General features: G+C 35.9%; 1 protein-coding gene across 4 annotated transcripts in view; it reads right to left on the bottom strand.

The window, feature by feature from the left end:
- The window catches only part of ZRANB3 (zinc finger RANBP2-type containing 3), a 300,848-nt gene that overhangs the window by 261,387 nt on the left and 16,939 nt on the right, over positions 1-22,522 (bottom strand). For all 4 annotated transcript variants that reach the window (XM_077861515.1, XM_077861516.1, XM_077861514.1 and 1 more), the window contains exon 2: positions 11,248-11,415. In XM_077861515.1, the coding sequence (XP_077717641.1) occupies positions 11,248-11,411 (164 nt within the window). In that variant the 5' untranslated portion in view covers positions 11,412-11,415. The remainder of the gene's footprint in view (positions 1-11,247; positions 11,416-22,522) is intronic.

The following is a 22,522-nucleotide window of genomic DNA, read 5'->3' on the forward strand; positions in this document are numbered from 1 at the left end:
TTGTTTTTAAAGATTTATTTATTCACTTTAGAGAGAGAGAGAGCAAGTGAGAGAGAGACAGAGAAAGAGAATCTCAAAAGACTCCCTGCTGAGCACAAAGCCTGATAGGAGGCTCAGTCCCATGGCCCTGAGATCCTGATCTGAGTTGAATTCAAGAATCCAATATCCAACAGATTGAGCCACCCAGGTGCCCTTACATTTAATATTTTGGGAAAATTTGAAATTGAGGTATAAAAAATACAAAAAATGACACAAATCTTTTGATTACAACTTGACAAATTTTCATAGAATGAACATACCCATGTAACAACACCAAGATCAAGGAACAGAATATTATCAACACCTCCAGAAGCCTCCCTTGTGACTGACCCTCTTTCTTTCACAATGCTCTCCTACTTAAGGGTGGCCATTTCCTGAGTTCTAAATAAATATAAATAAACATAAATTAGTATGTTATATTTATTTTACATAAGTGATTGTAAATAAATTAGTATCTTACATATATTTATATAAATGTATATATACAGTTTATGTATGTATTCTTTTATGTCTGGCTTCTTCTACTCAACACCATGTCTGTAAGATTCATCCTGCTGTTAATAGTAGCTATTAGTTTGTTCATTCTCATTGTTTTAAGTTTTCTATTGTATGAATATATTACAATTATTTCCCATTCTACTGCTAATGGACAATTGAGTCTTAACGATTATGGATAATGCTAAAAAGAGCATTCTTATAATAAACATATATATGTACCTATATACCTAGGGTTAGGATTACTAGGTATCAGAATACTTATGTTCACCTATAGTAGATTTTGCCAAATGGTTTTCCAAAGTATACGTGTCAATATTCTTTTCTAATAGTAGTGTAAGACAAGTACAGATGTTTCACATCTCTAATTTTTTTATGCCATTCTGGTGAATGAGTGACTAGTGGTATTGATATTTGGTTTTATACACATCTCCAACAGAAATTAGTACATATATTGGCCAAATATATGTACTAATTAATTGCTCAAATCCACAGGATACTTCCAAATAAAAAAGTCTGATTTTAAGTCAGTTTGCCTAAAGCAAAAGTAGCAGTTAAGCTCATCTATTAAAATGCATACCTATAACTTCCAGCTTTATTGAGATATAATCAATTTATAACATTGTGTAATTTTAATGTGCACAATGTGATGATTTGATGTATGTATATATATATTTTTTTTTAATTTTTATTTATTTATGATAGTCACACAGAGAGAGAGAGAGGCAGAGACACAGGCAGAGGGAGAAGCAGGCTCCATGCACCGGGAGCCCGATGTGGGATTCGATCCCGGGTCTCCAGGATCGCGCCCTGGGCCAAAGGCAGGCGCCAAACCGCTGCGCCACCCAGGGATCCCGTATGTATATATTTTAAAATGACTACCACATTAAGGTTAGTTAACATATCCATCACCATAGTTACCAATTTTTGTGTGGTGAGAACATTTAAAATCTACTCTTAGTAACATTCAAATAAACACTTCACAGTCAAATATAGTATTACGTATACATCAAATATACTATAGTCTTCATGCTATACATTAGAGTCCCATAACTTACTCAATCTTACAACTGAAAACATGTACACTTTAACCAGCATGTCCCAAAGTTTCCCACACCCCAGCCCCTGGCAACCACTAATATGCTCTTTGTTTCTATAACTTCAGTGTTTCTCCATTCCATGTGTAAGTGAGATCATAAAGCATTTGTTTTTCTCTGACACATCATTTAGCAAAATATCGACAAAGTTCATCCACGATGTCACATGATGATAGAATTTCCTTCTTTTCATGGCTGAATAATATTCCATTGTAATATATATATTTATATACACACACATTCATACATATATACACATACTTTTTTTAACTCATTTATCCATAAATGAACAATTAGGTGGTTTCTATGTCTTGACTACTGTGACTAACACTAAAATAAACATGAGGTTGCAGATATCTCTTCGAGATACTGATTTTATTTCCTTAATTTTTTTTAATTTATTTTTTATTGGTGTTCAATTTACCAACATACAGAATAACCCCCAGTGCCCGTCACCCATTCACTCCCACCCCCCGCCCTCCTCCCCTTCTACCACCCCTAGTTCGTTTCCCAGAGTTAGCAGTCTTTACGTTCTGTCTCCCTTTCTGATATTTCCCACACATTTCTTCTCCCTTCCCTTATATTCCCTTTCACTATTATTTATATTCCCCAAATGAATGAGAACATATAATGTTTGTCCTTCTCCGACTGACTTACTTCACTCAGCATAATTATTTCCTATAGATATAAACTCAGAAGTGGGACTGCTGGATCACAAGGTACATCAACTTTTCATTTGCTGAGGAAACTCCATACTGTTTTCCATAATGGCTTTACCAATTTACATTCCCACCAACATGCACAAGGGTTCCCATTTCTCCACAGCCTTGCCAGAATTTGTTATCTCTTATCTTTTTAGTAAGAGCTTTTCTTAAAAATAAAAAAATATATATATATATTTTTTTTATCTATTCATGAGAGACACAGAGAAAGAGGCAGAGACATAGGCAGAGGAGAAGCAGACTCCCTGTGGGAAGCCTGATGCGGGACTTGATCCCAGGATCCTGGAATCATGACCTGAGCCAAAAGCAGATGCTCAATCACCGAGCTACCAGGTGCTGCCCCTGATAATAGTCTCTCTAGTAAAAGGTATGAGCTTGTATCTCATTATGATTTTGATTTGCAATTCCCTGATATATTAGTAATGTTGAACACCTTTTATGTACGTGTTGGCTATTCATATGTCTTCTTTGGAAAAATGTCTATTCATGTCCTTTGCTCATTTTTTAATTGGATTATTTAAGTTTTTTTGGCTATTGAGTTATACAAGTTTATCATATATTTTGGATATTAAACCCTTAATGGATATATGGTTTGTACATATTCTCTCCTATTCAATAGGCTGTCTTTTCATTTTGTTGACTGTATGTTTTGCTGTGCAGGAGCTTTTTATTTTGATATGGTACTACTTACTTATTTTGCTTTTTTTATAGCTTGTGCAAAATGTATACCTATATACATTGGCTTTTGACACAGCCAAGTCTCTCTCTAGACACCCTTATAGGATCCCTCGCCACCTGAGGAGGAGGCAAAACAAGGACGTTATTCTAAAACTCAAGTTAATATTATTTAGAATAGCAAGATTTTGTTTCATAAATCAATTACTTAGGCTGTGTAAAATTAATAAGTAAAATGGTGTAACTTATTTCTTCCAGTTTTTTTGTACCCATACTTCAAGGTTCATCCATACTTCCACCTAATTATCCTTATCTTAAAGTGAAATGGTAAGCATGGTGACTTATATCCTAATATTAAAATAGTTTGACAAAGAATTTTCTCATAGCAAAACCACCAGGTGTTTCAATATATTTGTTCACTGATGCAAAAATTCTATCTATATTCAGACAAACAAGTAAGGACTGTAATACTACAAAAGCAGCATATCTAATGGGTAATACAACAGAAAACTATTCCATTTTAGGAGTGAAAAGAAAACAATGAAAGCAATTAGGCTGTCATCAAGTGATACCTTTAAAGAATACAAATTACTACAAAATCATCTCTGATACTTTTTACAAAAGCTTTAAATACCACAAAGTCCTTTCTTCCTTTACGCAGACAATTAAAACAAATTGTTCTGCCAGAATCTTCAGAAGAAATGAAATAGTTTATTTCAGAATACCACCTATACAAAGAGTATTAACTATTGATAAAGGTAACAAGGATAAGCCTAATAATTCATTCAGTAACAGCCTTCTTACATCTCATCAGATGTGAATAAGCAAACAAGATATAGCAAACTTCGTTCAACTGTATGCTGAAAATTTCATATATCAATAAGTTTGTCAATTATTTTTAAACATGTAAAACCACAGGTACATATATGGAGACATAAATACATATATATAAATTATCATTTAATAAACTAAGTAATGGATCCAATAGGAGCTTAATGGAGTACAAATTCAAAATTTTAATGCATGGTTATTTATCATCTTTGAAAACTAGACAGAAAAGAGAATGGGCTACCAAAAATATTAAATATGAAAAACAATAACAATAACAACTGAAGTGGTATATCTAGAGAGAATACTTGGCTACAAATCTCAGGGAAGCAAAACAAAACCGCAAGACATAGTTCCAAAGTGAGGGGGACAATTGTATTGCAATCAAGAATCCTTTCTTTGCATCACCACAAGAGGATAAATAGACTGGTGGCCAGAATATCCCCAGCTCCAGCCTAGCTACAACAGGGAGAAGTAGAGAAAGCAAGGCCTTCAATGAAAAATCTCCGATGGGGAGACGCAGAATAAGGGCAGGAGTGACATATTTGCACCATTAGCTACTCGGCTATGTTGATTTCTTTTGGCTCAGGAAATATAATGAAAAGAAATAAATACATGTAAAAATAATGTCATAGAATAGATGTTAGTCTAGAACATTATTCTGGCCCTCTTTCAGGTGATCTTTTGCAAATAGCAGGCTCACGAAAAAAATGTTCTTCAATGAATAAATAGTAACTAAAAAAAAAATCAATTCTCAAATATAAAAAAAAAGGGGCAATCAAATGGAAAAATACACAGGAAAAAAAAAGTACCTATGAAGCAAATGAAAATCACAGTCCAACAGTTTGCCACAAATTAAGACTTAAAGAAGCAGAGGTGCCTGGGTGGTGCAGTGGGTTAAGTACCCAGCTCTTGATTTCACTCTGGTATGACCTCAGGGTCCTGGGATAGAGCCCCATGTCTGGCTCTGCTCTCAGCACCAAATCTCCTTAAGACTCTCCCTCAGCCCCTCCCCACTGTGTGCTCTCAAATAAATAAATCTAAAAAAATAAAAATAGGGATCCCTGGGTGGCGCAGCGGTTTAGTGCCTGCCTTTGGCCCAGGACACGATCCTGGAGACCTGGGATAAAATCCCAGGTCGGGCTCCGGTGCATGGAGCCTGCTTCTCCCTCTGCCTGTGTCTCTGCCTCTCTCTCTCTCTCTCTCTCTCTCTCTCTCTCTCTCTCTCTCCCTCCCTCCCTCTCTGTCAATCATGAATAAATAAATAAAATATTTTAAAAAATTAAAAAATTAAAAAATAAAAATTAAAAAATTAAAAATTAAAAAATAAAAAACAAAAAATAAAAAATAAAAAAATAAAAATAAAAATAAAAATAAAATAAACTTAAATGAGCAATCACCTTTATAACACAAAATGGACCAGAGGGAAGTAATGAAACTATTTAGCTGTTTAAATAATTTGGGTACAGAAAAGAATATAACAGTTACAGACAATGACTACACAGAAATTACATACCTAACAAGAGGCAAAGAGAAGAACAAGGCAAAGATAATTTAAAGTTGGCAAAAAATATATAAGTATTTCATACAAACAAATTGTATAGGTAAATATCAAGAAAAATAATTTAACCAATTAATATGATGTGCTAAGAAAGAGGAACAGAAAGGAAAGAAGACGTAATACATCAAATGCCACTGTACATGACTGGCAATAAGAAGACATTGCCTAATAAAAGATAATCAACTATATTATGCAAAGCTATAGTTAAAAGATTATCAATGGATTCAAGTTCCAAACCTTTCAAATTACTGAAAGTATACACTAAAAATGAAGAAAATTTTGATGCTACTATAGTAATGTATTTAATGAATCATGTAGTGATTATATAGTAACATTTTTAGGAATAAAAACCATAACAAATGCTATGCTGGCAGAATTAAGACCAAATATAGCTTTAATGTCAATGAATCAAAGGGAGCTTAATACTACTTTAAAGAAAATACAAACTAAATCACAAAGTGAAATACAACTCTGAAATTTAAAACCCATCTAAAAGAAGTGTCTCAAAAATGGTGACAATAGAAAGATGGTTAAAGACATGCAAGGAAAATTTGGTCAGAAAGAAACTGTCAGGAAATTAATTAAACAAGATTAAATTTGGAACATATTAGGAAAGAATTAAGTAATTCTATAATAAGGATATTTTACAATGATAGCAATTATAATCATTAATGAATAAAGTCTTAACAGTAAGATTTCAGCTCCCCGTGTTAAGGTGGTTTAGAAAGTCTCAGTTCCTTTCCTCTGCAAACACCTAGAAATGCTAATTTAAATAAAATACCATCTTTTAAAATGCAGAGCTGGGGATCCCTGGGTGGCGCAGCGGTTTGGCGCCTGCCTTTGGCCCAGGGCGCGATCCTGGAGACCCGGGATCGAATCCCACGTCGGGCTCCCGGTGCATGGAGCCTGCTTCTCCCTCTGCCTATGTCTCTGCCTCTCTCTCTCTCTGTGTGTGACTATCATAAATAAATAAAAATTTAAAAAAAATAAATAAATAAAAAAATAAAATAAAATGCAGAGCTGGCCTGATGAAAAGTAAAACCATTTACAATGGCCAGAAACAAAAGAGAAAATCAAAACCTGAGTGATAAATCTACAGGCCACAATGAAGGTGTCTGCAAACACACACCATCAATGGGGAACCTTATTAACAGCCAAGCAGAGCAATGGTAATAGGATCTTAGATCTGTACAAAGCATAGAGTGGAAATGAGACTCCTTAACGAAACTTGAGCCTAAGAAAGCTACAACCTAAGTAAAAATGGAAACAGGGTGACAAAAGAAAAAGAAAAAAAAAAGACAAACATGGCGGGGGGGGGGGGGGGGGGACTAAAAATAGATTTATATATATATATGGCCAAGTGCTTTTTCCAAAGGATGCCAAGGTAATTTTTGGGAGAGAAGAGACTTCTAGAAATGATGCCAGAATAACTGGATATCAATATGAAAGAAAACTAAATCTAGAACTATTATCTTGTCCCATACATAAAAATTAGAGATGAATCATATATCAAAATATAAAAGCTAAAATTAGGAAGCTTCCAATACAAAACACAGGGACATTGTGATCTTGGGGTAGGAAAAGACTTCTTCATGACAACATAAAAAGCATTAACTACATAAAAACTTGATAAATTAATTTTATGAATATTAAAAATTTCTGTTTATCAAAAGGCAAAAATTTATTCCATATGAAGAAAAAGCAGAGTATTAAAAATTTCTGTTCATCAAAGAATACTATAAAAAGAATTAAAAGGCAAACTACAGACTAGGAGAAACTATTATAATACTTAATCTGACAAAGGTCTTCTATGCAGAATAAAAGAACTTCAAATCAGTAATAAGGAGACAACAATTAAAACATATGTAAAACACTAAGATATATTGAAAGATGCCAACATTATTAGTCTTTATGAAAAATGCAAATTAAAAAACAGTGAGCTACCAGGGCGCTTCAGTGGCTTAGTCAGTTAAGCCTCCAATTCTTGATTCCAGCTCACGCATTATCTCAGGGTCATGAAATCAAACCCCACATTGGGCTCTGCCCTCAGCATGGAGTCTCCTTGAGTTTCTCTCCCTCTCCCTCTGCATCCCACTCTCTCTCTCTCTCCCTCTCTCTCTGTCTAAAAATAAATAAATCTAAAAAACTCACAAAGAAACAGTGAGCTACCACTTGAAGATCCACTCATTTTGAATGGCTAAAATGAAAAAGGCTGAAAATACAAATGCAAAGATGTGCACCATCTAGAATTCTCATCCTGTTGATGAAATGAAAAAAGGTTCAGTAGTTTTTTGACAAAGTAAAATAGACATCTACCCTAAAAAATAGCAACAGAGGGACGTCTGTGGGGCTCAGTTGCTTAAGTGTTGCCTTTGGCTCAGGTCATGATCTCAGGGTCCTGGGATCCAGCCCAGCATCAGGCTCCTTTATCAGCAGGGAGTCTGCTTCTCTGCTTCTCCCTCTCCCTCTGCCCCTCCCCACCCCCCATGCATGCTCTCTCTTTCTCTCTCACAAACAGGTAAAATATTAAAACAAAAACAAAAAACAAACCAGTAGAATAGAAAACATGTCCATAAGAGGTCTTGTCCGTGAACATTAATACCATCTTTATTCATAAGACTCCCAAACTGGAATCAACCCAAATGTCCACCAGCAAGTGAATGAACAAAATAACTGTCTTATATTCAGAGATCAAAACAACATATGTGAATCTCAAAAACACGATGAACAAAAGAAATCAGACACAGACACATACCCTGTATGATTCCATTTGTAACAAGTTCCAAAACAGTAAGGGATTATAACCCACTGGATATAAAAGGAATCCATGAGTTTATCCTGAGAATGGATGAATGGATGGATAGATGGATAGGTAGAGACAGAGAAAAAGAGAAAAAGACAGAATAAAAACGCCAGTGTCATGTAAGTCTGAGAAACTATTTAACATTAAAGAAAGAGGTATCACTAAATGCAGTAAGTGATCCTACACTGGATCTAGTACTAAAAGAAAAACATACTATAAAGGATTGACAATAATAACATACATGGAGATTAAAGACTAAATCTCATGAATTTGATGACTATACTATAGCTATGTTAGAGAATATTTTTGTTCTTAAAATATGAACTATTCTTAAATAATATAGGTGAAAGGATTAAGACATATGCAACCTAATCTCAAATGGCTTTGAAAAAAATAAATAATCAAAAATAATATCTGAAGAGATTTGAAGAGACTGAGAATCTTCCTAGAACTAATAAATGACATCAACCTACAGATGAAAAACTTTAAATGCAAACCGAGGTACATCATACACAGCAAAACTTTTGGATAACTGAACAAGGAGAAAATCTTAGAAATAGCCAGAGGGAGGAAATGACATTTAGTGTGGGCCTTAATCCATCATGACTGGTGGTGTCCTTAAAGAAAGGGAAAGGAGATGAATAGATGATGATGTGAAAAGACATTGGAAGAAGACAGCATTCTCCAAACCAAGGAAAGAGATCCTCAAGCAGATCCTTCCTTTGCAACCCTAAGAAGGAATCAACTCTTTTAACACCTTGATTTTGGACTTCTAGATTCAAGAAATGTGAAACAATAAATTTCTGTTGATTAAGTCATCCAGTTGTGGAATTTCATTATGACAGCCCTGGAAAATTAATATTGGAGGTTATTTACTTATAATATATACATTTCTTATGACTCAACAACTCTACTTCTTGGTATACACATGACAGAAATATATGTGTATGTATGGATTTACCAAAAGATTTGTATAAAAAGGCTCATATCATTATTGTAAAAGCCCCAAACTAGTAACAATTCAAATACTCATCAACAGTGAGTGAATAAAAAAAAAGTTATTATATATTTATACAGTGGAATTTTATATGAGAATGAACCAACTACAACCACATGCAATAAGGAACAATATCCTAATGATGTTGAGTGAAAGACGTCAGACACAAAAGAATATGTATATGGATGATTACAATGATATAGTCAAATATATATAAAAGTAATCTGTGGTTTGAGAAGTCAGGATAAGTGGTTACCTTTGGAGAGGAAGGAGCCAGTGGTGATTGGGAAGGAGCAAGAGAAACATTTCTAAGATGTGGGTAATGTACTATTTCTTAATCTTGGTGTTAGTGATACTGTAAAAATTCTTCAAGTTGTATACTTATAATCTTCATACTTTTTTCCATGTACTTTATACATTTCAAAAAATTCTTAAAACATTTAACAGGTAAGTTAAACATAATAATTATGTTCTCTTATTTTTAAAAAGAGATCTTTAAAAGTAGCCATAATGGAGCACAGATAAACACAGAAAATATAAGAGCATTAATGGGAGCATAGGATAGAGAAGGTGAAACTTAAGTCTACCTGCAGTGTCAACTGCTGAAGAAGAAAATAAACAGAATAAGTGAGAATTACCATTTAAAGAGATAAGAGTGCCTGGGTGGCTCAGTCAGTTGAATGATGTCTGCCTTCTGCTCAGGTCATGATCCTGGGGTGGAGCCCTGCGTTGGGCTCCTTGCTGAGCATGGAGCCTGCTTCTTCCTCTCTGCTTCACTCCCCACCACCCCAGCTCATGCTCCCTCTCCCTGCTATCTCTCTCTCTCTCTCTCAAATAAATAAAATTTTTAAAAATAAAAGAATTTTTAAAAATAGATAATAGCTGAGAATTTTCCAGAATCAACATGACACAAATCCCAGATTAAAAATGTACAATAATCTCAAGGAGAATAAACAAAAGGAAAACCAGATTGAATAAATTACTGTGACACTGCAGAACTCCAAAGGCCAAAAGAAACCTTAAAACCATCTACAGAAAAAGATCAGATACAATTAGAAAAAACAGATGACCTAAAAAGGAATGAAAATAAGATTGATTCCTTTCTTCTTTTTTTTTTTCAATTATCAAACTGACGGAAAAGCCAAAAAGAATACTACAGTGAACACTCTTATACCACTCACCAGATTCAGTGTTAACATTATGGCTGATTCATTCAAAGTTTCTCTAAACATATACAGGTCCTTTATATACTTAGAAAGGTCCTTTCCTTTTGGGAAAATATAGAAAGTAGGCTGCCATCACGATTCTTCATCCTAAATTCTTTATCATGCATTTTCCAAGAAGAACATTCAACTACAACATCACGTCACCCATGATAACTGACTTTAATTCAATAACATCACTCTCTTAATAGAGTGCAAATGATGTTTTCCTAGTTATCTTAATATGTCCCCTAAAGCTTTTCTTTTAGTTATTCAGGATCTAATCAAGATTTATGCATTACTTTCACATCTGAAAGTGATATATATGATATATACGTGTGTGTGTGTATATATATATATATATATATATATATCCCCTAACTTTCAGGTCTCTCTCAATTTAGGACATTCACATCACTTCCCTTGGTTTTTCATGACACTGTATCATTTAAAGAATTCAGGTCAATTGTCCTAGAAATATAGCCCACATTCTGAACTGGTTTGACTGTTCCCCCATGACCATTAGGACAAGATGATTCCCGGAAGAACATCACTTAGGAATGTTGTATAACTCCTATGCAGCACATCATGCCTATAGCTTCTCCACTATTGGCTATACTAAATTAACATTTGGTCATTGTCTTTTTGTAATCAGTACGTCACCTATAAAGTAAGTTTTTGAGACTCAAGAGCATACTTTTCAATGACAATTATGAAATACGTAAGTCAATAGAATACAACCTTCCATACACACACACACACACACACACACACACACACCACACAAGAATTAAATATTTTTAGCATATCCTGAAAAAAGCACTTTACCTGCCATCTCTTCTGAGGGCAAAAGCAATGCCATCTTTCTGGAAAGGAAGTAGCTTTGCTCTTAGTTTGTCAGGCAAAAAATCCAACTGTTTATAAGATTCATTTGTCAAACAAGAAATCTGAGGTGTAAGAGACTTTTTTATCTTATGAGCTTTAGGCATCATGATCCTAAAAAAGAAATCACAAAAAGGGAGGGGTGGTAGAAAAAGTTATTACTAAGTGTATTAGAGAATAAAACATAAAAAATAATTTTAAGTATTTACCAGTAGCCTTGATATACTATCTACAAAGATATAAATTGGTTAAATCACAATCCAAAATGAGCTATTAAGAATATTCAAAGCACTGAGTCCAAAAGCAATTGCTTAATGCACAATGTAGGAACTGAGAATCCTTTATTTCATTTGTATTTCAAATTGAACCATAACATAACCACAACCCTGTTTTAAGTAACAAATGTTTTACTGAAAATTTATAAATCAACCAGGTTTTTAAAAACTAAATAATTTTTTAAATAAGGAATGATTTGCTATAACAGGAATTCTTTTGTAGTTAATCCTTTTGTAGATAATACAATTTCATATCACACCAAATTTTCTATGAATGAGGTAAAATTGCATTTTAAAAATCACAAAGATATTGTAAAAATTACAGAGATATTAACCTCAAATTTATAATTGGATTAACTCAATATTAAATGAGACTCATTTTTAAATATTAAAATAATTTTTTTAAATCAAATGAATACACAGTATAAACCGTCCCTGATTGGCACCTTCCTCACCACAGGGTTTCCTCAAATGTCATTTTAATTTTTTTTTTAAAGATTTTACTTTATTCATTCATGAGAGACGCAGAGAGAAAGAGCAGCAGAGACACAGGCAGAGGGAGAAGCAGGCTCCACGCAGGGAGCCCGATGTAGGACTCGATCCCCTGGACTCCAGGATCACGCCCTGGGCCAAAGGCAGGCACTAAACCGCTGAGCCACCCAGGGATCCCCAAAAATAAAATCTTTAAAAATAATAAATAATACTTTGCATTTAGATTGCACCTTTTAATCTGTTTATATATAATCTCATTTCATCTTTAAAACAAATATGCTTTTGGGGCACCTGCGTGGCTCAGTGGTTGAGCATCTGCCTTTGGCTCAGGTCATGATCCTGGGGTCCTGGGACAGAGTCCCACATCAGATTCCCTGCAGGGAGCCTGCTTCTTCCTTTGCCTATGTCTCCGTTTCTGTCTCTCATGAATGAATAAATAAAATCTTTTTTTAAAAAAACTACTTTTTCCCCCAATTACTCGCAGACTTACAAAATTTTACCCCCCACTGCCAAAAAAGTAATCAACCTCTGTAACCAATGTCTAAGAATCTCAAGAATTCAGTTAAGTATTTGTTAATAACAAATAGATATTACATGTCAGGATCTAGAGAAGAAAGGACCACACTCTCACAGAGCTTACATTGAAGAGGAAGACTAAAACTAAATAAGATGATTATTTACAATATAGTGCAAATATTATGAAGGAACTTAAGACAGTAATGACCAATTTAGGCAGGCTGACCAGGTAATGATTTCCCTAGGTGATGCTTAGTCCGTAGTCTGAAGGGTGCGAAAGAGAGCCAAGTTCAGAATTGAGAGAGCATTCCAGGCAGATAGCATCAGGGGAAGGGCTCCAAGTTGAGAAAGGGCTGAATGATTTTTAGAAACAGAAAGGAGGCCAATGTGGCTGAACCAAAGTAGAGAATAGTATGAGATGCAGCTACTGAGATAAGCAAGAGTAAAATCATAGAAGGCCTAGATAAGAGATTTATATTCTATTTTAAGAATGAAGGGAAACCGGGATCCCTGGGTGGCGCAGCGGTTTGGCGCCTGCCTTTGGCCCAGGGCACGATCCTGGAGACCCGGGATCGAATCCCACGTCGGGCTCCCGGTGCATGGAGCCTGCTTCTCCTTCTGCCTGTGTCTCTGCCTCTCTCTCTCTCTCTCACTGTGTGCCTATCATAAATAAATAAAAAAAATTAAAAAAAAAAAAAAAAAGAATTAAGGGAAACCAATACAGCTCTGCCATCCAAAACACTATTAGCCAGAAGTAGCTATTTAAGTTAAAAATGAAAACTTCAGGCATGGTGTGAAGAAGAGGCGAGAATGACCTCCAGGTAGCCAAAGCCCATACCACTGTATCTGTGCATTGCTGCATCCTCCCCTCCAGTGCCTCAGTACTGCCACCTTCTCCACTACACCCAAGAGAAAGGCTGAAGTGGATGCTAAAGAAGATAAAGCCAAGGTGAGGAATGAGCCACAGAGAAGATCTGCAAAATTATCTGCTAAACCTGCTCCTCCAAAGCCAGAGCCCAAGCCTAAAAAGACCCTGGCAAAAAAGGGAGAGAAGGCACCCAAAGGGAAAAGGGGGAAAACTGATGTTGGCAAGGACTGGGAATGACCCTGCAGAAAACAGAGACGCCAAAAAGAGCAGGCACAGAAAACTGAAGGTGGGGAGATGCCAACTGAAACGTGCGCATTTTTGATAACTGTGTCCTTCTGGTGACTGTACAGTCTGAAATGCTATTTTTTATCAAATTTGTTTTACTTTTTTTTAAAGCTACGTTGTTAGCACACAGAACATTCCATTGTTGTTTTGGGAGAAGGGCAGAGGTCACTAATAGAATATCTCTGAAGCTAGACTGATACAAGGGGAAAAATACTGTTCCCTTCTAGTTTTGAGAAACTTCCTTCTGGTTCCCAGGAGGAGGGATTCCTTGATGTTGACACACATCAGCCACTTTGGCACAAATGCCTTGCGGTGTGGAAAAATTAAAATTCATTTTTTATGTCTTCTTCTCCCTCTCTGCCTTCAACATAGACTTGACTCCCTTAAACCCAGAGTCCTGTTGGAACCTGACCCCAATAAATGGTTCCCAGTACATGTTAGGCAATCTGGACTTTACAGTGTCACCATGGAGATGGCATCCCTCAAAAGACCTTCTTTTTTAGTTTGTAGACCTTCAGATTGCTAATTCAGCTATCTTCATTTCATTTCCTGGAAGTCAAGGTCTGCTTGTTAAAAGCTGTTGAACAGTATGCTAAGGGATGCCTGGGTGGCTCAGTGGTGAGCATCAGCTTTTGGCTCAGGTTGTGATCCCGGGGTCCTGGGATCGAGTCCTGCATCAGGCTTCTCACAGGGTGCCTAATTCTCTCTCTATGTTCTCTGCCTCTCTCTGTGTCTCTCAAGAATATATAAATGTGGGATGCCTGGGTGGCTCAGTGGTTGAGCATCTGCCTTCGGCCCAGGGCGTGAGCCCGGAGTCCCAGGATCGAATCCCACATTGGGCTTCCAGCATGGAGCCTGCTTCTCCCTCTGCCTGTGTCTCTGCCTCTCTCTCTCTGTGTCTCTCAAGAATAAATAAATAAAAATCTTAAAAAAAAAAGATAAATGAAATCTTTAAAAATATATGTGTGTATATATATGTACACACACACACACACACACACACACACACATATATACTAAACGTGAACTGTCAGCCCTCACTCTAAACCTTCCCTGTTCAGAACATCAGATGAAGATTCCACTGGGTTTTATAGTGGCTTTCTGGTTTTGGTAGTCTATTGAAGAAGGGAGTTTGAAAGTTGTAGAATACTATTAACGACTATCTGCCCATGTCCCACCTGAAATACCATGATTGTTTATGAAAAGTAATCTTTAATAAAGCTGGATATAATTTGGCTTGGAAAAAAATAAAAATAAATAAATAATATTAAAGCTTCAGTTCTTTAGTTGTATGAGCTATATTTCAAGGGCTCAGTGGCCACATGTGGTTAGTGACTATCATGTTGAACTGTGCAGATAGAAACCATCCCCATCTTCACTGAAAGCTGTATTAGATAACACTTAGTGGAGAGTTTTACGCAGGAGAGTGACACAATCTGACATATTTTTAAAACCACCAGGAGAGGCCAAAGCTATTAATAGAAAGAGGGGATAAATGTCCCTAGAGGACTCGGCCAGTCCATAATGGCCCCACTGCTTCCGTAGGCTATAGATTTAAATATGACTTATGACAGACTCAGATCTGTCTGATAAAGTCCTCATAAATACCAGTAAGTGGGCACCCTAGTGGATTTTCAACAACAACAAAAACAAAACACTGAGTAAATAACAGAGAATGGTTCAGAAAGGGTAAGGAACTTATTACCAGGCTATAACAGACAAGGCAAGAATCATCTCTGGCAGTAGAACTGGAGAGATTTAGGAAATGAATCAGTGGTAAAGCAAACAGAACTTGCTAGTGGATGATATGTGGAAAATGAGCGACGTGAAATCAAGATTTACATCTAGAATGATGGAATTGATGCAAATTATTGAAATAGTTAAGACTATGGAAGAAATGGATTGAGGAGGAAAAAATCAATACATCTTTTAGAAATAGATAAACTTTGAGATGGTTGTAAATTATGAAGTGGAAATGTCAAATATGTTTGGAAATGCAAGAGTCTGGAACCCTAGGGAGAGAACAAGGCTGGATACATGTATTTGGGAATTGACAGAGGCTAGTGTATCTACGTCATTCTTTGAGGCCACCCAACATCTGGGACCCCTACTATGTTTAGGAATTTCCTCGCAATACAAATCTGAGTAGGAGTCAGATATCACCTTTCAATAGAAAAACTGGAAATAGTAAATTCTTGCTTTCTCAGCCTGCCTTACAGAAATTGAATTTACTAATCAGATAGACCCATTCTAGACTTTTTAAAAAAACTTTATTATTTATTTATTTATTTGAGAGAGAGAGAGAGAGAGAGAAAGCACAAGCAGGGGGAGTAACAGAGGCAGAGGTAGCATCAGGCTCCCTCCGTACCCCCACCCCGACATGAGGGCTCAATTCCAGGACCCTGGGATCATGACCTGAGCCAAAGGCAGATGCCTAACTGACCAAGCTACCCAGTTCCCCCCGCACCCCCATTCCATACTTTAATCCAGAAAGTCAAAACTCAAAGAAGCAGGTAATAAGTGAAACCGATTCTGGCAAGGGTAGCAGCAGCAGAAAGTGCCATGTCCACTTTCCAAAAGTGACAGGGTTTCAGAAGCACTTTTGAGAGTCAACGAGATAAGGACTACCTCATACTATTAGTTTAGGGTGGAACACTGGCAAGAAGCTAAGAAAACTATACAAAAATCATTTTACTATTATCTTTGCTTTTTTTACATTGTAAAAAATTTTAATGAACACCAAGAAAAAAAAATCTGCTAAATTGAGGTCATATTGCAATTTATCTGATTTATTTTAATAAGATTGAATCAGGCACTATATTTGTAAAAATAAACAATGAAACTAAAGCCATCTTAAAAACACGTTTTAAGTCACAAAAAAGAGAAAAGATAACTAAAGATGAAGATAAAATAAGTCTACAATAATATTAAAATTCTTAGAAAACTTCCAATCGAACTAAAATTATATGTCTGCTTCACTGACAATTCAAATAGGTATTTGGATACATAAAGAATTTAATAAATAGTAGTATGATCTAATTAATAACACATGGATATTTCAGTTAATATTCAAAATAAAATAATTTTAAAATACCTTTTCCCACTTATACTACAGAAAATCTAAAAATTATAATGTTATAATAAAAACAATACCTCATTTAGGTCAGCCATATAGGTTCATCTGCTGCAAAAGTTCAGTTGTAACACAACACCGTGTTAATGAAAGAAGACTCAGGCTTCATTTGTCTTATCAAGAAACTAATACTAATAATAAATGTGCATGTCTATTAAATCATGAGAACTATAGAGGATTTAGTTTAGAAATTTAAGGAAAAGGTTTTATTCATTGTATACATACAAGTGTATTTTTTAGTAACATTGAGGGCTGTTAAAATGGAACCAACAATATTTACCTTTGAATACCATGTTATTAAAATTATCAAAATTAAAATCACTGACTAGGGAAATTTAGTGAAAGCAAAACCTAGCAGAACTCATTTTCTAAGCAATTCTCTTGATACACAACACTGAATAAGGAAAGTTTTCAATTTCAATATTTTATTTAAGATCAAGATGGCATTTTTGTAATCAATTGAGAACAAGATAAACTCAAATGGAATTTACTGATACATTCCTAAATAAATATTGGAATTGTGTTGAGGAGAATCAGCTATTGTTGAAATATACTATCAATAAATTTATCTGGACATAAAAACCAAATGGCTGCTCAGAGAAATTATGGACTTTGAGGAGGCGATTTTCGTTTTTTGGGTTTTTTTTTATTTAAGACTTTGTTCAATGAGGGGTACCTAGCTGGCTTGGTTAGGAGAGCATGTGATTTTTGGTCTCAGGGTTGTAATTTCAAGCCCAACATCGAGGTTAGAGATTACTTAAAAATAAAATAAAACTTTTTAAAAAAAGGAATTTGTTGGATGAAGTAAACAGCAGATACAGATATAGACAGAGAGAGAATTAGTGACCAGAGAGACATTAAATAGAAATGGAGTAAAAGTGTCAATTTTTAAATCATATCGGATTTAAAAATCAGTATCTATACACTGCTTTAAAAAGATACATACTTTAAAAGGATGTATACTTACAATGGAATATTACTCAGTCATTAGAAGTGACAAATTCCCACCATTTGCTTCGATGTGGATGGAACTGGAGGGTATTATGCTGAGTGAAATAAGTCAATCGTAGAAGGACAAACATTATATGGTCTCATTCATTTAGGGAATATAAAAAATAGTGAAAAAGAATAAAAGGGAAAGGAGAAAAAATGAGTGGGAAATATCAGAAAGGGAGACAGAACATGAGAGACTCCTAACTCTGGGAAACAAACAAGTGGTGGTGGAAAGGGAGGTGGGGGCGGGGGGGTGACTGGGTGACGGGCACTGAGGGGGGCACTTGATGGGATGAGCACTGGGTGTTATCCTATATGTTGGCAAATTGAACTCCAATAAAATAAATAAATAAATAAATAATAAAAGGATGTATACACACTGAATGGAAAAGAATGAAAAAAGACATATTATGCATACCAAAATAGAGTTCATATAGTTTTATTAACATAAGGCAACAAATATTGGCTAAAAAGCATTATTAGAAATAAGGGGTATTTCATAAAAATAAAAGGTTTAATTTACAGAAACATAAAGAGTCTTAAAGTATATAAAAATATAAGGCAAATGCATAAAAATAAAAGAAAAATTTGACAGCAACAAAGGGGAATAGCCAAATCTATAATTATAGTGGAAGGTTTTACTGTATTTATTTCAGTCATTGATTTTATAAGCAGATTAAAAATATAAAAGGATATAGAAGATTTGAAGAACACAATAAACAAACTTGAGCCATTTAGCAAATGACAGATGTATTCCTTTCAAGCTTTTTCTTTTTTTTTAATATATTTATTTATTTATTCATGAAAGAGAGAGAGAGAAAGAGAGGCAGAGACACAGGCAGAGGGAGAAGCAGGCTCCAGGCAGGGAGCCTGACATGGGACTCGTTCCCGTGTCTCCAGAATCAGGCCCTGGGCTGAAGGCGGCGCTAAACCACTGAGCCACCTGGGCTGCCCTCAAGCTTTTTCTATGAAGCCAAGCCTACTCTTGATTGTAGAAGGAGCTTTTAAACAGGTTTGAGCAAGGCTAATGGACCCAGAGCAACAGACAGGCTGAATACAGTCAGGTTCATCAGGCAACACACCTCAAAATATCCATGGGTCAAAGACTACTGACAGTGGACTGACAACCATGCACAGTTACCAAAAAAAAAATTCCATGCATCCCAATACCTCCTTACTTCCCCCTTTAAAAACAGCCCATACCCACTGCCTCATTGCAGACACTCTCCTTTGCTGTCCTGCCCACTACTCCCTTGCTTGTGGTATATTCAATAAACTTTTATCTCCTTTATTCCACCTCAGGTGAATTCTTTCACTGCCCACACCAAGAGCCCCCACCAAATTCTCACCCCACATTTGAGGGCCTCCATCAGATCATGAGATACACACTTATCTGACAAACATCATACAAATATATAAATATACATATATATACATACAAGCCATTTTCTCACTTTCATGAGTAAATAAAATATTCGCAAGTTAAAGACAGAAATAAATTAAAAGCCTAAAATATCAAGACATTTAAAATGGGCTTAGACAAAATAATTAAATAAAATAGGCTTATTTTAGGAATGCAAGTCTAGTTAAACTTTCAAAAATCAACCAACCCCAAAATATTCTTGAAAATGTACAAACTTGGAAAACATGCTTCCTGGTTGTAAAACCTACCACAAAGTTACTTAAGACAGTACAGTACTAGCATGATGATAAACAGATAGACCAAAGGAATAGATCTGAGAGTCCAGAACTCTTACATTTATGGTTAGTTGATTTTTCACAGAGGGGCCAAAACAATTCAATTGAAAAAGAACAGTCTTTCCAAGAAATAGTACTATAACAACTAGATATCCAGGTATAAGAGAATGAAGTTGGGCCCCTACCTCACCCCACACATAAAAATAACTCAAAATGGGTCAAAGACTAAAATGTTGTAATCAAAATGGTAAAAACTCTTAAAAGAAAGCAAAAGACTTTCTTTTAAGCATCCACTTCATGACCTTGAGTTATGCTATGGTTTCTTAAATACAAAGCCAAAACTAAAAGCAACAACAAGAAGATAAATTGGACTTCACCAAAATTAAAAACTTACAACTACAAATAATATCATCAAGAAAGTGAAGGCAAACCAAAGAAGGGGACATAATATTTGCAAATTATGTCTGACAAAAAAACTGATATCCAAAATATATGAAGAATTACAACTGAATACTAAAAAGACAACCCAATTGAAAAATGGGCAAAAGATTTGAATACAGTTTCTTCAGAAAAGGTATATTCATGGCCGATAAGCACACAAAAAGATGTTCAACACCATTAATAGTAAGGAAACTGCAAATCAAAACCACAATAAGACAAATAAGACACTTCACACTCATCAGGATGGCTAAAAGGAAAACAATAGATAATAACAAGTGCTGACAAAAGAGAAAATGGAACCCCAAACACTGCTTGTGGAAATGTATAAAAGTGTAGCACTGTGAAAAACAGTCTGGCAGCTTATCAAAATGTTAAACATAATTACCATAAGACCTGGAAATTCTACCTCTAGGTACACACTGAAAAGAAACGAAAACACACATGTGCAAAAAAGATTGCACACCAATTTTCATAGCAGTATTATTCATAAAAGTTAAAACGGGAAACAAACAAAATGACCATCAACTGATAAACTGATAAAAAAAATACAGTATATCCATACAATGTAGTATTATTTGACTATGAAAAGCAATGAAGTACCAATACATGCTATAATTTGGATGAACTCTGAAAACACTACACTAATGACAGAAGCCAATCACAATGAACCACATACTCTGTAATTACATTTATATGAAACGTCCAGACTAGGCAAATTTACATAGACATAAAGTAAATGAGTAGTTGCCTAGGGCTAGAGTTGGCATAGTGGTTGGGAAGAGAAGGGTGGCAAAGAACAGAGAGCAACTGCTAATGAGTACTGAGTTTCTTTTTAGAGTGATGAAAATGTTCTAAAATTAGACTGTTGATGATGGTTCCAAAACTCTATGAATATATCAAAACTCACAGAATTGCAAAATAAGTGAATTTTACAATATGCGAATTACATCTCAATTAAGCTGTTAAAAAATGCACTGTGAAAAAAGCTCAATGTAATTCTCAAAAATAACAAAATAAAGAAGTTGTATAGTCATCTCAACAGTGGGGAAAAAAGCATTTGATAAAATTCAAAATTCATTTAGAACAAAAGTCACCTGACATAGGAAAAATTGGATAGAACTTCCTTCATATGATAAAAGTTTTCACCAAAATCCTTCAGTAAACATGATACTTAAGGTAAAATGTTGAAAGCTTTCCCTGCAAGATCATAAAGGACACATATATGCCTATTATTCCCAATTTTATTTAATAGTGGAATCACCTCAGGTGAGTAAGACAAAAGGAAAAGGAGAAAGAAATAAGAGAAAAAAAATCAAAATTTGGTTCCAGTCCAAGACAGCAACATAGGAAGATCCTGAACTCACTTTCTCCATGGATGCACCAATTCTACACCTATTTACTACAGAACAATTCCTCCTGAAGAAGAGCGGAGGTCTGTCTGAACAACTTCTATAAAACAAAAGACAGACCACATAGAGAAAGGCAAGAGGGAATGAAGACATGGTAACAAAGGAAACCTCACCTCCAATTGTGCAATCCACAGTGTGAAGGGATAATACTGAGGGACATAGAGCAGATTCTTCTACCTTGGGGCAAATATGAGAGACTGGCAATCCTCACATTTACACACATCCTCCAGATGGTATAGATGGCAGTAGGGTCCAGGCACAATAGCCAGGTTACCACATCAGTGACCACTGGGTAACCTGGCCCACACCAGTTCCAGATGCCCAGGACATAGAAGAACTGTCAGGTTTGAAAGAAAAGCTAATTTGTAAAATATCCAGTCATAGAACTCCATCAAATAGCAGGGGAGCTGCAGGAACTCTCTCCAGGTTGAAGGGGCTAAAAAGCCTTACAATTTACATTCAGTATCCACCTTGACAGTGCAAACAGGAACAGGGTCTGGGCAGCCTAGGAAGCCTATTTCCTCATTGAGCCATGGGTCCATAGCCCATACCAGCTCCAGCCATTCCACCAACAGACCCAGAACAGCACACACTTCTGGTCAGCAATTGGTTACAATTCCAGCTGTACTGCCAAGGTGATACAGGCCCAAAGCACCCCAGGTCCATGCCACTTTGGCTCTAGACAGCTTGCTAAGGCATTTCTGGTACAGAGTGCTCCAGGACCTCCTGGTTCGCAACTGCTTAGGCTCCATCTGTCCATCCAAGGCAACACCTCCATAGAGTGTCCCATGCCCATATCAGTTTTACCTACCTGCCAAGGATACCCTCTACATGGAATGCTGCAGGACACCACTGTCCCCACCCCCCAAAGTTCCAGCCACCTTGCCAGGGCACCCCTTGCATGAGCACACCAGGACATTCCAGCCTCCACCAGTCTTAGCTCCAGTCACCCTACCAGGGAACTTCTTGTGCTGTGCATCTGAGGACATCTTGGCTTGCATCCACTTCAGCTTCAACTGTCCACCCAGGGTACAATCTACATGGAGAGACTTGGGTAATGCCCCAGCCCATACACACTTCCACTATAGCTATCCAGCCAGGGTGTCCCTGC

This window comes from Canis aureus, chromosome 20, assembly GCF_053574225.1.
Source record: "Canis aureus isolate CA01 chromosome 20, VMU_Caureus_v.1.0, whole genome shotgun sequence".
Classification (NCBI taxonomy): domain Eukaryota; kingdom Metazoa; phylum Chordata; class Mammalia; order Carnivora; family Canidae; genus Canis; species Canis aureus.